At 37.3% G+C, this 18379-nt stretch overlaps 1 protein-coding gene and 1 long non-coding RNA gene across 2 annotated transcripts; both read right to left on the bottom strand.

Annotated features, from left to right (window-relative positions):
- Positions 1-1966: 1966 nt before the first annotated feature.
- LOC140013888 (uncharacterized) lies at positions 1967-2289 on the bottom strand. The gene is made up of 2 exons (XR_011820730.1): positions 2137-2289; positions 1967-2017 (listed from the first exon to the last, which is right to left on the bottom strand). It is a non-coding gene; the product is annotated as an uncharacterized lncRNA (long non-coding RNA).
- A 6700-nt stretch (positions 2290-8989) lies between these two features.
- Positions 8990-9631, bottom strand: LOC140013394 (uncharacterized). Its single transcript, XM_072062662.1, has one exon. It carries the CDS (start codon positions 9629-9631, stop codon positions 8990-8992), a length of 642 nt encoding a protein of 213 aa, XP_071918763.1.
- Positions 9632-18379: the final 8748 nt, after the last annotated feature.

The following is an 18379-nucleotide window of genomic DNA, read 5'->3' as shown; positions in this document are numbered from 1 at the left end:
AAAATCAAAAGCAACAGCTCTGTTATCGGATTTGGCCGGCTGCATCTTTTGCTGGTGGAAAAGGTATCCATTTGCTTATAGAATCCCTTTTTCGAACTCTGTTAAGAGCCAACATCCAACTTAACTGAGCTTTCATGACATCTTTAGAAGTTCCTGCAAGAGATTCTTGTACTAAAAAGGTCGCTCTTGCGTATTTATCCATTGAGGTATTTGACACCAATCTTTCACCACAAGGTCCACATATATCATCACTTTTTTTTTTTAACAACTTCTATCCAAATTGCCCAAATTATAGCATCACTGTCCTGGCTTTTGATTAACTCGCTGTAATGATCTTTTTCATATCCTTGTATTATAGGACTAGGAAACAGTACTTGGACCCACAATTAATCACCAATCCTAACTTCAACCACCAAATGGTCGATATGCAGTAGTTGAAGAATGATATACTTACGAGGCTTAACCATGTACAAATTTCTCAAACCCAATCGCGTCCCTAAGATGACCTTTTAGCAGTAAAATAACGAACATCAGACCAAACAACCCACTTTAATACCAATTGCAAGAACAGTGAGCAGGTCCTACAAGAGATGAAGGAAATTCTGACTGCATATATTGCTATCATTAAGAATCTGATAATAGATATTAGAAAGCTAAAAACGCATATAGTGGAAAAATATATGAATAAATTAGTCTGCAATCAAAATTTCCTAACATCAGGGAAAGCCCAGAAACCATACATCTTTTGGGCACATATTATGGGGTTATACCATATCAGTACAGAAGTGATACATGAGCCTCACGCTAAAAGGCTGCTCTCCATCACACCACATTCCCAACATTGTAAAACAGATGAGTCCATTCTCCATGAAAACTGATTTCAAAAAAAGTTATATACAAAGTTTCTCCTAGGAATCCAAGCATTCATCGACTCTCTCAAACATTTCTAAAGAATGATGCAAATTGCTCGGCATGGTAGCATGATCCCAACAATGACACACTCCCAATCAAGAGATGGAATTAATTTAAACCTGGAGCAACATCTGCTTCTTGTGTGGGTTCAAATCTATAAAAACACAATGCCTGCAAACTGTGAAATAAATGGACCAATACGTGTATGTCATAGAAAAGGTATTCCTACTTTCTATCAGCTAGTTCCCAACTTCATACTCATCTTAATTCATACTCAGAAACATAAGCAGAAAGTTCATGAAAAGAAATAATTTATTTTCATTCTCCATGAACTGTATCATAGAAGAATAAATTAAACTAATACATAACCCCAAAACAAAAACCAAAAAAAAAAAGATAATAATAAGCTCTCGGAAAACATGAAAAAGTACTGGAGACAAAGCATGAATTTCTGGTAAACAGGATATGCTATTTAGTAATTCAATAATACGTGGTGCAGATGTCTGTCTGTTTTTACAACATAGAGTGGGGGTAAAGAAGGCAGTGAGAGGTATGCAACAGCAAAAAATTTGCCAGGGTCGGTATCTGATGGCATGGTTTTTAATTTACTATGGCCAATCCTCAAAGCTCAGCAACATTAACCATTTGGAAAATATCACAAATTCTAAGAGCATGACAAGCACCTTAACAAACAAGCAAGTTTGAGAAAAATACATCTCAACCCTTATCCTAAATTGGCATGTTTGAAACTTGAAACAACCTGAAACAATATACCTGAAATCAATCTCTATTACAGATCGAAAGAAGGTTATTAGATGACACCTACCAACTGTCCATTCAAATTCCAAGTTCCTGATCAAACTATTACGTAGCAGAATATTCTTACAACCAACAAGTATTATAGATTATGAGATGCTAAACAATTAGCAATATTGAATGGGGACAATATTTGAAACAACTATGAAGAAGGCAAAAGGAAAAAGGGAAAGATACCATTATAAGGCAAAGGATTTGCACCGTCTCTGACAAGTAGATCTTTGACACCTCGCTCACATTTCGCACAGTCATTTGTGTGTATAGAATGTGATTCCAAGTCCTTAACAGTCTGCAAGACAGAAGAAAAAGAAAAGATTAGAATAGGAGTCAAACCTTACCATCTAGAGTCCAGACATATGAGACATAACACTGGAAAAGTAGTATCAAGGACATTAGATAGATGGATACCTCTTCCCACGAATTACTGACTACCGCAACAACGTTCTCATATGGCAGTTGTTTCACCGTCAGCTTACCAATTTTCTCCTTGAAATCAATAATCTCGATTTTCTGTGCTTCTAATTTCTCAACGAGCTTCTGATTTTGAAATTTAAGCACTGCCGCATCAAAATTAGAGGATATGCCAAAAGCTATTATCAAAATTAGGGCCATAAAGCAATTGGAGAAAATGATCAAGTAAATAACAACATAGCTATGATAGCATCTAATAATCAAGAGCTGCTAAAAGATTTTGGGCAGAAATTTGCAAAAAATATTGTAGAATATTAGGGATTTGGAAAAATTGGGGAAAATGTATAGGAGAGAGAAAAATGAACCTTTCCAATGAAAACCTTGCCCTTTAATGCTGGACAGCCATGGTGATGCTAGTGAGAAGCCAGAGAACGGATTTGTTGTGTGGGTGAAAGTGATAAATGCCGTGCGGAAGCTCTGTTTTGGGAAGCTCTGTTTGTTTCAGCTCGGTGAAAGTTTGTGTTGCTCAAGTGTTCCGTTGTTTTAACTCAGACCAAGTGTTCCGTTGCTTTTGTTTTCAGAATGTGTTCCGCTGCTTTTGGTCTTTGCTTTGCTTTGGATATTGTTTTTGTTGCGCGGCACTTTCACTATGATTTGATCAAAATTTTGACTTCACTCATTTTCCCTCCATTTGATACCAAAAATCATGTTTTTTTTCTGGATTTGTAATATGGTTTGAACAATAGATTTTAATGCTATAGTATTATTCTTTATTTTTTAGCAAAAAATAAAAAAATTTCATCAACATAGGTGGCAAAATTTGTTAATTTCATATAATTGAAAATGTACTTTTATAATTTGCTAATATTTTATACTAATTTCTTATAATTGCAGCACTAAAGAACATCATGTAATTGAAAATAATTAAACTCAAATTATATGGTTATAACATAGTTTCAATAAAAATAATCATTTTTCCAACATTTGAGACCAATCACCATGCTTTTTTTTTTTATTTTTAATTTGGTTTGAAGCATAGATTTTATTGCTATAGTATTATTCTTTATTTTTTAGTACAAAAAGACAAATTTTCATCAATATAGGTGGCAAAATTTGTTAATTACATATAAGTGAAAATATACTTTTATAATTTGCAAATATTTTAGCCCTGCAATTTTTTTATAATTGCAGCACTAAAGTACATCATTAATTGAAAATAACGAAAGTCAAATTCTATGGTTATAACAGACTTTCATTAAAAATAATCAAATGCTATTAATAAGACATTATTGTTAAGTCAAAATCAAAGAAAATTTAGTGATGACATAATGTTATCACTAATTTATTCAAGATTATAATGACAAGAAAAGTTGTCACTAATTAAATTGCTAGTTTTTAATATTGTCAATTGCTAGTTTTTAATACTTTTGTGAAAATATTGATAATGGTTGAGAAAATTTTGTTACATTACTGCAAGTGATAAATGTACTTTTGTTCTTTTTCAAACATTTATTTTAATGTTTAATTTTGTTTAAAACTATTGTACGAGTATAGATTTGCAAGACAAAACTTAAGTTCTCAATAGTTAAAAAATTCATTACAGAGAAAACACAAAGTAGTAGTTGCCAAATGTGTATAAATTACAGATATTTTAATGTGTATAAATTACAGTTTATTTTAATGTTTAATTTTGTTTGAAACTATTTTACTAGTATAGATTTGCAAGACATAGATTTATGGGTAATTTCTTTTTTTTTTTTTTTGCTTTCACATATTTAATTTATGTTAAATACAAAACCTACCAGTTTCCCTTTCATAAAAATATTAGTGCAACACTTTTTGAATTTTACTTACAAACATTTATGTATTTAACATAAATAAAATGATTCAGAGTGAAATGCCCATAAAGAGCAGAATATTTGTTCATGTAATGGAGGAAACCCACAAAGAGTTGGTACTTTATGGCCATTTCTTTTTTAAAAAAAATTTAATTTATGTTGAAAAGATAACCTGCCAGTTTTCGTTTTGTAAGAAATCAGTGTAACACTTTTTGAATTTTACTTACAAACATTTATAAATTTATCATAAATTATATGTTTGAGAGTAAAATGCCCATAAAAAGTTGGTACTTTGAATAGATAATGCTCATTTGCCCATAAACTACACTCCCTGAAGGGTATTTTGTTAATTACTTTGTAGTACTTTGTTATTCCTTTGCTAATACTACTTGGCATGTAGTACAAAGGATAAATCTGGCATAAATTTCTTATTCCATTGATAAAAAGACCTGCTTGCCTTATAACTATTGTAATGAAAGATATATCTTTAGAGTTTATAACAAATTATTACTTAAGTTTGAGAAAATTATAAAATATTTATGCATAGTTTATCAAGATACCATTCGCAATTTCCTAATAAAAAAATAGGGGCTAAATTGTAAAAGCTATGGGCCATAATAGAAATAATAAAATTGGTGTATTACATATGGGGGTTAAATTGCAAAAGTTAGAGTGCCATAGTAGAATTAATGAAATTGGTGAATTACATATGGGGTTAAATTACAAAAGTTAGGGAGTAATAATAGAATTAAAGAAATCGGTGTACTACATATGGGGCTAAATTGTAAAAGTTAAAGTATCATAATGGAATTAATGGAATTTTTTACAACATTTGGGGCTAAATCGCAAAAGTTAGGGTGGCACAGTAGAATTAATGAAAGTGACTTAGAAATAAGTACTTTAAACAGTGACGATTAATTCTTGTCACTAAATCTGAATCGGTAGAGTGACAGTGACGATATTAGAAGTTGTCACTATATATATCATTTTAGTGACAACCTTTTCAAGGTCGTCACTGCAGCCTTAGTTGCTTAGAGCAATTATGACAACTCTCCTAGTCGTCACTAAACAACCACGTTTTGTGACGACTTTTGTCGTCACTAAAAAATGTTGTCACTAATGACCATATTTCTTGCAGTGTAGTTTGTGACGAAAATAACGGGTCGTCACTAAACATTTAGTTGCTTTGATGCAATTGTGACAACTTTAGGTGTCGCGACTAAAGAAGCTCCTTTTGTGACGACTTATTGTCATCACGACAAAATGTTGTCACTAATAACTTTTTTTTTTGGTGATCAGTGACGACAACAAAAAGTCATCCGAAAATAGGCCAAGCAATAGTGATGATGTTCTTAATGTCGTCACTATTGTGTGTTCTAAACACTCCCGCGCTCTTGCTAAATCTTGGCGGGAATTTACTAGTGACGACTTTTCTAAGTCGTCACAAATGAGTTGGCTCCCATTAGAGGTTTGTGACGAGTTAGAAAGTCGTCAATAAAGGATCTACTTTTGTGACAACTTTTTTTCGTTACAGAGAAAAGTTGTCACTAATGACCAATTTTCTTGTAGTGCCTCTCGGCCCTCTTAGCAGATTTCATCAGCTTTCTTCGCCAAATACAGCTAGGATTCCGAAGTTTTTATTAGTTTCAAAGGCAAATATCTGTTAAGACAAGAGATTAGACATATCTCATGCATTCATTGGTAAGTGTTTTCAAAATACCAAACAACAAGTTGCGTTTCTGCTCTCATCTTCTCGACACAACATTTTCCAGCAGGTAAGTAGTTACTAAACAAATTTTCCTTTAGCAGTACTCACCATCATCTAACATTCATCATGTATGTTGGAATTAATGTGTTAGAAGGTGTTTGAACCATGGGATAAGATTCTGCAACCAAATTCTATAGAGAAAGCTGGAAAATTTTCCATCTTTCCTCCTTCGGCCAGCTTAGCAAAACTTCCAACTAAGTCTTGTAAAACTCTCACTCAAGTTATCAACTCTACTTTAGATTCTCAGATAAAGCAATAGTGTAAACATATAGCTTGAATTCTTAGAAGAAAATTGTTCCATAATCTCGAATAATAAGCTACATATCCAGTTCCTTTTCTCTCGAATGAAGCTATAAGAATTCTAGCATATTTCTTTCTTTGTTTTCAACTCAAAGTTTCAACTTTCACAAGTTTCTATAGCTAAACTTCACTTGATGCCAGAAATAAACATTTTCATGCATTTCCTATAATATTCTTCCATTTTTCCATTGATAACAAGCTGCAATTCAGTTAACCATCTCTCGGTTCCAACAGATTCAGTCCAGCTTCAATTTTATTCCTTCATCAGATTTTTCCTTGGTTAAAAACTTATTTTTCTTTGCTAAAAACTAACATGCAGCCCATATATTTAGTTATACTCAGTAAATGAAGGAAGGTTACCAAGAATTTTACCTTTTTCCTTTAACGGTTGCCGACTGCTCCTAATCTTAGCCTCAGTTCCTTAACTCTTGCTCCATCTATCTCTCCCGTTCCTTGAGTTCATTTGTTTGTTTATGTTTAGTAGCTGATGGAGTTAATCAGCTTCCTCTCCTCACCTCTAGTTCCACTCTCTCGGTTGGTTTCAAATAGAAAGAATGAAATAAAGAAGGAAAGAAAGAAAAGTTAGAAGCTGCCTGGTTTCCTCTTCTTGTCACCGCCCAACTAGTGCACAAATGAATTTCTTAGCTCCTCTCATCCGGTCACTGCTTACTCAGCAATTTGGTAGTAAGTTCCCTGCTGGCAGCTGTCTAAATAAGAGTTACTCACCGCCCCAAACTGTCAGACAATTTCTACTCCTTTTCCTTTCCACCGCTTGAACTTAGCAGATGGTTATCTATCTTCCAGTAGGTTCTAATCTCTCCAAGTATTTCCTCTCTCGGTTCTTGTTTTGTGAAATTCTGATAGCTTGTTCCTTGGCTGCACGGTAGTTAGTCTGAAATTTAAGGTTGGTTTGGTCTTTTGGTTGTAGCTTATTTGCTCACTAAGGGCTGAAATTTTATAATTTCATGCATGGACTCCTAACTTCATTTGTTCCAATTTATATAATCCTAGAAGAATTTTTTTCCCACCATCCTAGGATATTTCTAAATCCTTAATTATATATAATTCAATTTAGACATTTAATTTGACCAATTATTTGTTATATATAATATTTCTAATAACAAAATGGAGGTAATAAAAGCAAAGCTCATACAATTTTCTCGAGTTTTCACATCCTTCCCTCTTAAGAAAATTTCGTTCTCGAAATTTCGTACTTTTAATCGTAAAAGTTCTGGGATTTCTTTCCGTATTTTGTCTTCCATTTCCACATCACTTTGTCTAATCATTCATGTTTCCACAAAACCTTAACCAAAGAAATTTGTGTTAGAGCGTTTTCCCTTTCCAATTTAAGCATTGCATCGGCTACTTCCCCAAGTATATAAAATTCAATTTCTTTAGTTATACAATTCAATTGGGCATTATACCTAATTAAACAATCTTACCTATGATAACATTATAAACTTGACATTATCGCTCTTTAAACTCTATAACTCTCACAACTAGTCTATATACGAATATGTAATAATCAATTATATGTAATTAACCATAACCCAGAAACACATTCATTCCATTTATATCATTACTACAAAATAGATTCATGATCAATTAAGTTACATCATATAACAAAGTCAATTACGACATATATTAAGCTCAAGTACACTTAAGAAGTCAAACAAGTCTTTAATATAAGTCAAACAAGATTTTCAACTCTTTAGTTTTTCCTATCCAAATTCATTCTCACAACCTCTTCAATCACGATCTACATTCTGCCAAAATCCCTTCAATTTTATCCCTTGCCTATCTTGGTACCCTAATAAGGTGGTCCTTAGCCTCCTACAACTGATCACGCATTACATTAGTTCGCTCTTGCTCCTCTATCACATTAGTTTACAGCTCTAGAAACCTTAGTTAAACTATTATTTCACTTAAATTTCAGGTCTGAAAACCACATTTTTAGGCAATAGATGGTATATAATTCATTTACTATCGAAAGGCAACTAAAGTTATTCATCTTAAGATGGAGAATTTGCACCAATCTTCAAGATCTTACTACTGCCTCTTCACCTTTAGCTCTCAAAAGCTAGGCTTAGTCTCTTCGATTATACTTCCCCAAATTTAATCATGATTCCTATTCACATCATAATGCAATATACTAAATCCTGCCAATTTGCAAATACACCAATGAATAAAATATTTAGTACTTGGATACAAGAATCTGAAAGTAGGATAATTCACAACTCAAGCCGGCCAATCCCAAGAGTAAATCATCCATATTTGAGTTTCCTACCCGACGTATATATCTAATTTTTCCTCAATAATGATAGTTCATTTCACACTTAACAGGCCATTCCCCACAATCCGAGATCCCTCTCCTAGCGTGAGTTCATTAAGAGCTTTGATACCACCTGTGACGACCCCACTAACTCTGATACCTGAAACTTTTGTGATTGAAGGTACAAATTTCGAGGACGAAATTTCATTAAGAGGGAAAGGATGTGAGAACTCGAGAAAATTATGTGTAAAACCTGAATTTATTTCATTTTATTTACTTTGTTCTAAGAAATATTATATATAACAAATAGTTGGTTAAAATAAATGTCTAATAGAATTTCTATAAAATTGAGAATTTAGAAATATCTCAGAATGGTGTAGAAAAAAAAATTATATGAATCAAATAAACATATGATATGCATATTGTAATTTGTGTCATTTGAATATATTATATAATTGAATAAGTTACACGTCTAGTTAAATTTCTTTAAAATCAAATGCGTGAAAATCTACTAAATCAATGTAAGAAATTTTTGAAGAAAACATAAATGAACTAAAATTGAAAGACCAAATCAACCTTGAGTTTTTTTTTTAAGAATAACATTAGATTTATTATTACTTCAAGATTGAGTACATGGCGCTGGAGAAGTCCAAAGGCTAGAGCGTAGGGGATCTACTCCCGTATCCGCTGGACCCGTACATTTGCGAATCCTCTACCATCTAACAGAACAGCTGCCCTTACCTCCCCTGGTAGGTTAGCCAAGGATGTCGTAACCCAGTCCCTCCCTAGTTTAGACCCTGCTAACCTATCAGCCGCACTGTTTCCCTCCCTAAAGGTATGACGAACAGCGGCCGAGAAGGACAAAACCAAATGTCTGATTTGACGTACAAAATTGCACAGTGGCCATTGAGACGAGCCCCTTGAACTAACCAGCAAAGCAAGAGAGTTCGAGTTCACTTCTACCAGCAGTCTCTCCCTGAAAGCCACTGAGCACATACGGAGGCCGTGGAGTAGTGCCAGGCATTCTGCAGTTAGAACGTCAACCTCCCCGAATTCATTATAGAAAGCGAAGATGATCTTACTTTCATGGTCACGGAGCAAACCTCCCCCTGCTCCCTGGCCATCGCAGATGCTCGCGTCCGTGTTCAGCTTCACGCAGTGCAAAGGCGGCCGCCTCCACGCAATTGCCAAGAACCGAATCTTTGAACGCCTTCGGGTAGCCAGAGCCCTCCATGGGTCATCCGAGTCCCCTCTGAAGTGAGCTGTCGTAAGAACCTTCGCCCGTCCCAGATGACCCACAAAACTCTCTACCATGCAAATAACACCTCAAGCGTCAAAAGTTGCCTCGTCGAACCTAGCTTTATTACGACCATTCCATAAGAACCACAAAATCAAACAAGGAATCGTCACCCTGATATGATCCCGCGATACCCATGATGACGAAAAAAACCATGTCAAGCACATGGCCGAAACTGACTTGGCGCTAGGGCTCATTATCCCGAATCTTCCCTTGAAATACATCCACACTTGAGTGGCAACCGGTCCCTCGAGGAAAAGGTGCAACACGGATTCCCCCTGAGCCAAGCAGCACGAGCAACGAGAGGCGAGATTAATACCTCGACTCTGCAAAACTAAGTCTGTAACGGCCCCACCTCCCCCTAAGGCGAACCAGAGGGTTCGGCGGGCCGCCTGCCCAGCTCTCGCCGGGACTCAGTCGCTCACTACAGTTCTCAACCCAATTACAATATAAATCTCAAGTATACATCAAATGGTCCACAAATACTCATCCGTCTCCAATAATTACATGTCACAAATGCAGCGGAAACTAATCCCAAATATACATAAAATAATTCCGAATCCAAAATTGTACAAAGTTTAGGCCATCCATACACGTGCACAAGTACTACAAGTCCTTCCTTTGCCACGAGCCCTGTGGAGGGGAATAAAATAGTTTTTGGGGTGAGCTAAAAGCTCAGCGAGTAACCAGAAAATCATTAATCAAATCGGTTTCACAATAGTTCATTTCAATGATGTCATATAGCAATGATGTCATAAATTAAATGATAAATCCGGAAACAACTACATCATTTGCAAAACAGTAAATATGGATTATCAATAATTCAAGAAACATTTACAATGGAAAGCGATAGTAACATTCATGAAAGGATACATTCATTCTCCTGACATTTCCTCGCTCATTTGGTCATTCATTTCATTTCATTCACCCCGTCCCTGGCTTTTGGCCAGGCTCCACCAACCTACATAGGTAATACTCGAGTATACCAAACGTTCACCCAAGTTCCTAATCGCCTGACCGAGTCCGCTTCTGGCTCAAGACGACCGGTAACAAGGGGCAATGGCCAGTTCAGCCCAAAAGGCTTACAGTCATGCGCAAGTAACATTTCAATCGAAAATTTCACATTTATCGAGGTCGAGTGCGATAAAGTACACACTCGCCTCGAAAACTCGTTTTGGAAATCATTATAAGCGCTTAACACGTTATCAACCAAAATACAAGTCATGAAATCAAGAAATATAGCAAACAAGGCACACTCACATGCCAGCACGCATGATATGCAAGAAAACATTTCAAAAGTAACTTTGGAAACAGTTCAAAAGTAAATAATGTAAGAAACGGTTCATAAATAACTTTAGAAATAGTTTGAGGTCACTCACCTCCACGGCTCAGAAATCATCCATCATATAACATTGCCTTGCTCAAATCCAAGTTTTAGATCACAAACTCAAAGCAATCAAACCCTTTAAAACTTCGGACAGCACTTCCCCTAAATTTGCTTACTTTCCCAGCCATCATGGCTTCATTATATCTTCAGCCAGTCCCAAAGGTACACATACAACAACAAGTTCATCCAATAGCCATTCAGCAAGCTCCAAGTAATACGAGTACAATTCAAGCTAGGGAGAAGTTCGGAAATGAAAGTTAAGCTCAAAACCAGAAAAACAGTTTTGGACGTCATTTTGCGGTAATGGTACCAAAGGCGCTACAATTGTCGGATGGGGGTGTAAGACCCACCGTTTCGAAGCTAAGAGACAGGGCTACAATATTACAGAAGGTCACTCAACCCAGTTTCGAGTGTAACCAGGTCAAAAATGCAAGAAACTACACCAGAATCACAAAAACAGATTCACAGAACGCATTCTAGCGGAAACATCATAACTTAGGCTCTCCAAGTCCAAATCCAAAAATTCCAAAACCAGCTGATAGCTAAGAAACAGGGATAAATTTCATCAGAAGGCCTCAACAACTAATTCGGAAGCAATCCTGACCAAAACAACCAATTACAGGCGCAATTCTTACATTCGGGTAAAACCAGAATAGCAATAGTAATTCCATCGTTTCTCAAGCTACGCTACTCCGATTGACCTGAAATTTTGCAGGAACCTCTAAAATATCATTCCCTATAACTTTCATGAAGACCACTTAGTCCAGTTCGCACCCTAACTAGGTCAAAGTTTCCAAAACAACTCCAGATTTTCCAGTTCGAAATTCACTGCAGAAATCAACTAGCAGTCCTGCTTTATTCACTCATATCTCAGCACACACAACTCCAATTCAGGTAATTCCAAAGCCATTTGAAAGCTAAGATACAGGGCTAGAATTCTTAAGAAGACATCAACAACTAAATCAGTAGTATTCCCAGTCAAACTAACCAATTACCAAAGCTGATTATCAGTTTCGGACAGAAACAGGGTAGCAGGGGTATTTCGGTCTTTTCAGAGGCTACCGAGCTCAGATGGAGCTGAACATTTACAGGAGACTAGAAAACATGATTCTCAACAACTTTCATGTTTTGTGCTAAGGCCAATTCGGCCTCTAACATGCTGAAATAAATTCGGACAGAACAGGCTTGTGTGAAACCCTAACCTGGAAATTTCATGCATTCAAGTGCTAATCTTCCATAAAATCACATCTTTAACCAATACAAACCATTAATTTGACATTAGCAAGACCAAAGAAGGAATTCATAAGCCACTCACCTTGAAACCTCAAGAAAGGAAGCAACTTAGCACCATTTTCTTCCAAACCACTTCACAACCAACCTCACAACCACTAAACTAAGGGTTTTTATGGAGAAATTGGAAGTTTAAACGGTTGATTTGCTAGATTTGAGCAAGAAATTGAAGAAACAAGTTGAGAGCTTTCTTTTCTTTTCTTGGAGAGAGAGAGAGTCGGCCAAGACAATAAAATGGAAAGAAATTGGGTCAAAATTTGGTTTAGTAAAGGTTAAGACAAGTCCAAGTCAAAGTCATGGTCCAACTTTGAATAAGAAGGTGACACATGTCACCTTTTGGTTAAAACTTATCTTTTTTTTTGTCTCTCTCATACCAATCCATAAATATCTCTTAACACCTTGTAGAAAAATATCACTTAGCACAAAACTCCAACAAGTTATCAAAAATATATTACATTTGCCGCACTAGCGGGTCCCACGTCCGATATACGCTCTTAATTTCTCAAAAACTAACCGATACTAGAAAAATCATTTAAAAACTATATTTGCTCATAAACTTTATCTGGGGAATTTTTCTAACAAAGAAAATGCTGAAAATGCGGGCGATTAAATAAAATAAACCCTAGAAAATTAGAAAATTTCCGGGTTCTCACACTCGTACTTTTCGGGGCGTCACAATCTCCCCTCCTTAAAAGAATGTCGTCCTCGACATTCCCTCATTCCCTCTTGTACTAATCAAGTCAAGCCATCCCGCAAGAATCACTAATATTTCAAACCAAGCCCACAGTCCGGCATCCTAAACTTCAAGCCTAGGATACACTACAGAGATCTGAAGCCTAAGCTCTGATACCAACTTGTAACGGCCCCACCTCCCCCTAAGGCGAACCAGAGGGTTCGGCGGGCCGCCTGCCCAGCTCTCGCCGGGACTCAGTCGCTCACTACAGTTCTCAACCCAATTACAATATAAATCTCAAGTATACATCAAATGGTCCACAAATACTCATCCGTCTCCAATAATTACATGTCACAAATGCAGCGGAAACTAATCCCAAATATACATAAAATAATTCCGAATCCAACATTGTACAAAGTTTAGGCCATCCATACACGTGCACAAGTACTACAAGTCCAGCAAACATACCCTGTTCGTTACTCTAGAGTGCGAATTCCTGGAACGGTTTTCTTTACTTTTGACCTATTTTCGTTTGGATCCAGTTGGAGGTGTCTTCATGAAAATTGTAACCCTTCCTCTTAGCTTCGCAACGGTACCTCATGTACCTTGATCCGACATTCCTAGCCTAATCTTTGGTCAAAATGGTTGGAGATGGCAGATTTGGCCGTTTCCGTTTGCCGTTCCGCGCGCACGCATGTGCCAATTTTGCCGTATTGCTTGTTTTAAGTACGTTAGTGGCCGTTTGTGATATATTGTGACACAATCTTCTATTTCAGACAGTGGTGAGCTAGGCGGAGCTGGTGGGGCCCACTACTAGCGAACACGCGCGAAGCGATTTTTCTTTAGTACTACTTTTGGTATTTTGGGTAAGTATTCAGGCCTCTCTTGTGTGTTCGTTGCTTATGTGTTTCGATTTGTATGAAGAGGGTACCTAGGCGAGGGTGTACTTTATCGCACTCGACCTAGACCCTAATTTGCGCACATATCTGTACATGGCTTGTGTATATGAGCAATTTTGGAACTAAAACCCTTGAGCTTGTGGCTCAGGGTAACTTTTGAATAATTTTGTGAAATTTGTGAGTTTGGGGCTGATCTCAATACCTGGAGGGACTATTCGAGCCGGTTAGGGCTTGGTCGAAGTCAGTCCAACTTGGATTGAGGTCACCAAGTTTGTGAATCCGGTTCACCGAGTTGTGAACCAAGTTTGTGACCCGAGCTTGTGACTCAAGCTCAAGTTTGTGATTTCGTTCGCCCGGGCAAGTTTGTGAGGTGACTGGCCAGTGAGGGTGATAAGGTGTCCGGTGGGTGTACAAGTGAAGTTCTACGGACCTTATTTATGGTCGACGGAGTGTCGACAGGAGATCACGCATGGCAAATGACTTGGCTTTGGAGCCATATGTATCCTTATCATGTGATGTTATTTTTCTGCTTTTGCTTTACTTCCACTGTGTAAATGTGGTTACGTGAAATTTACGTTTTTACCCCTGTTTACTTACTAAGCTTCTAGCTTACCCCGTTTCCTTTGTTGTCCTTAGCAGGGGACGACGCGGGGAACTTTGGGACTCTGTCGTTAGTATAGTTAGGTCTCGTTTGTAATAGTTGGACAGTTAGGATGTTTGTTTTTGTTTTGGTGGTTTGTATAAGGACCCTCCTTAGGGTCTACCTTCTACTGGTTGTTGTTATAGTATATTAGAGAGGTTTGACTTGATGCTTTTGAAGATGTAAATAGAACTTTTGGTGGTTGTATATATTGTACGCGATAAAAATTTCAAGTCTGCAAAACGACAAGAAAAAGAAATACACGACAAATATGTACTATATAAACTTAGAAAAATATGTAGGTACAATCTCTGGAAGTTTCTCGAACTTATGGAGAGTTTCCTTCGATTCTTCTCCTCGAACACCAATCCAAGGGCTTCGCAGCTTGTTCTTGGATCAACCACCGACTCCTTCAAATCTTGATATGGAAGATTTGAAGGATTTGAAAATATTTGAAGGCTCAAGCCTTGATATGCGGAAGACTTGAGGAGCTTTGAGACCCAGACCTTCGTAGTTTGAAGCTTCAATACTTGAGTGTATGAGATGCTTCTTGATATCTCTGTGTATCTCTGTGTGTGTCCTTGATTTGGTTAAGAGACCTCTATTTATAGTTGTAGCAAGAGGTAGAGGTTGAGAACCTGTGTACCACTCCACTTGTCTTGCAAGACGTGCAGTCATATTAGGACTGTACCAGTCAAATATTATCTCTTCATTTTATATTTATTAATAAAGAGATAAGAAATTTATCGATTGGCCAAACTCGTGGGGACACGTGACATGGCGCCGTTTGACTGGCCAAGCTATTGCAGTATATAAGAGATATACTTGGATTAAATAACTCTAAATATTATCCCCTTAATATGAAATAAATATTTAGATATTTATCCAATGGACATGTGACATGATATGATCTGGTTGGTGGAGATATCCCTGCAATTTGAATTGATTTGGAACATCTCGCCTTGACACGTGGCAAAATATAATTGGCCATTTAATAACCAATTTTTCCAAGTGTACATGCCATATGGCAATGTCTAATTGGACAAAAATATTTTATAGACCAATGGCAATTTTTCGAATTTTAATTAAAATTCCATTGTCTACAAATGCCCCCTCGAAACTTGTTTGCGAAGAGTAAAACTTGAACGAACAAGTTTCGATTTCATAATTAATACGTTGATATTTTCCCTTCCCTTGCCATTTAAGGAAATCGGTCCCTAATAATAAAATTAATGGTCATCAACTTCAATTACGACCATTTGTCCTCAAGGAAGCTCAATACATGCATTTGTAGAATATTACATATTGCATGCTCAATCATTCACGTGTAAGGCACTTTAAAAATGAAATCATATGAATCCAATTGATCTCATATGCCTCTTGTTGATTAATCCTACACGGAACTCTACCGCTCCGAAATTCGAGACCATTTCTTCTTGTCGGCCTCAGGAACTTGATCAATTCATACCATGTAGCCGTGCAAAACATCTAAATTCCACCACCGCCCCAATCATCAAATGCCTGTACAAGTCCTGTAAATCCCGAAGCCGGATTCCAAGTAACATACGAATTCCAAGATGATTAGGAAAGCTTTCAAGTAGTATATGAATTCCAAGTTGATTAGGAATGTTTCCAAGTCCCGTAAGTCAAACTCCATGAAGCACTTGAATTCCTAGTAGTATTTGTTATCAATGATGATTAGGCAAGTCCTGCAGGTCCCGTAGCTCCCGAGGCCAGATTCCAAATAGCTTTCCTTCTATTAGTCTACCTTATGCATAAGAATTCTTGCCCTTTGTGAATTCTACCAACTTCGATCTCTGCGAACTTGGGAAATATCTCGGTGGTGACTCAATAGATAAGAGATCAACTTTAAGAAGGGAACTACATCTGGATGAACCGATCCCAAGCTTGTTTATTGAATTTCAGCAGGAGCAGAGACCCATCCGGACTCAGATTAGACCCTTCTTCAATCTCGATTCCTCTTGAACGGGCGGCGCACATCGATTATAAATAACCAGGACTGATGCATCAATTTACTCACAATCGAAACAAGGGCCATCTCTCTCCTTTTTTCTTCGCGCTGGTACCATCAGGCTGCTGCTACCTACTCTTTGCAAACTACTCCTATCGTGCCATCTTCAACTTGCTACGCTGTCGGACGTAAGCTATTGCAAGATTTAGCCGCTGTCACCACTGCAATCTGAAAGCAACTATCCCAAACCATCGTTCACGGGTATTCACACATCTTACACTAACGGCTCGCATGTTTATTTTAATTCACTCTGCTACTTTGAGTATGACTGATATTTGAAGTTTGTATGCACTTTGTTGCATCCAATGTGACTAATACTTCAGATTTGCATGCTGAGCCTATCGTCTCTTAATGTGATTAATTGATATTTAAGTGCCTCAAGGCTTTTTTTTTTTTTTTCAGCGCTTAATCATTAGAAGAAACTTTCGGCAGTATCCTTTGTGTGCTTGTTTTGGTTCACCCTTGGCGTCTTGCACATGATTGATACTCGGAACTTGCATCTTACGCATGTTGTATTGTGAACCCGTAAGATAACATAGCCTTCTAGTCATCTTGCGGCATGACTTCAATTTATTTCAAATCCAATATTTAGCATTATATCTGATTTGCTTGTTTCCCCATTGCGCATTCCAAAGTCTGGTCTCAATATTGTAAACTTGTTCCTTCGTGTAATGGCTCGCTAATAGCCCCTTTTGTTGTGTTAGTTCCCAGCTTCCAACGACAGATCTCCAAGGGGAAGGCTAACCTCGGAGGAGCTTCATAAAAGACTACCAGGTACTCAAAGCTTTCCTTTTACTTGCAATAATATCTTATTGTTAGAAGAGACTTCGGTCCAGGTGGTTCCGTGGGTGCCATGAATTTAATTATTATCCAAAACTTGCATGTCCACTGAGCCGCGTATTTTAGACTTGCACAATTGTATTGGCTCACATCGCAAGATAGCCTGGCTGTTTGATCCATCTATTAGGATAATGATATCTGAGCCCCCCCTTTTTTTTAATATACTAGGATAATACCAAATATGATATTTGAGCTCCTTTTTTTTTTTTTTTTTTTTTTTTCCTCGTCTATGAGGGTAATACCAAATATGATATTTGAGCCCCTTTTTTTTTTTTTGGCCCCAGTCCATGTCAATGTCTCAACTTTACTAACTTGCTCTTTTGTAGATACCTCATCTTGTACCTGAAAAGGAGCTTGAAACAATTTTGAGGATTTGAAGAGAGCCACCAATTAGGTAATTTAATTACCAAAATTTTGTAAGCAATTCCCTTCATTGTCCAATACTTTCTCTTTCAAAATTCCAGCAATCATGCAAATTAAGGACTACGCCGCGCCATTGCCACATATTTCACTGACGGATGAACGAGGAGGAACTCAATCAAAAAACTTGTCACTACGTGTTTACAAACCAGCCATCGGCCCGCTCGCTGAATCCTTCATACCCCTCGAAGGATGCTTTCATCTCGAGGATTGGACTAGCAAGTGGACTAAGGAAGTGGTGGCACCGTCGACTTTCTCTACTACGTCGAGGGAAGAGGAAGTGGTCGTACTAAACTCGTCACTCCACAACGGAGATCCAAAAATAGCCAAATTCACGCTTCCGTTTGTGGGATTCAATGTTGACAAAGCTACATGGAAAATCCCTTCGTCCTCCTTTGGTGAGGCATGCTTCACCTCCCATCATTGGGAGTGGGTTGAGAACATGCTTGGAAGGCATAAAGACATACTCACACGCGCTGGTATATTTGAAGCCGTCTACGCGTCGAGATACTCATACGACCGCTACGAAAATGTTTTGCGAGCCTTCTTCAAATATTGGTGTCCCTCGACGAACACACTCCATA

This window comes from Coffea arabica, chromosome 8c, assembly GCF_036785885.1.
Source record: "Coffea arabica cultivar ET-39 chromosome 8c, Coffea Arabica ET-39 HiFi, whole genome shotgun sequence".
Classification (NCBI taxonomy): domain Eukaryota; kingdom Viridiplantae; phylum Streptophyta; class Magnoliopsida; order Gentianales; family Rubiaceae; genus Coffea; species Coffea arabica.
The sequence above is the reverse complement of the archived record's forward strand: the minus strand, read 5'-3'. Positions and strand labels throughout refer to the sequence as shown.

Coding starts and splice junctions, on each gene's coding strand:
- LOC140013394 (XM_072062662.1), bottom strand. CDS start 9,631: ATGGTAGAGAGTTTTGTGGGTCATCTGGGACGGGCGAAGGTTCTTACG.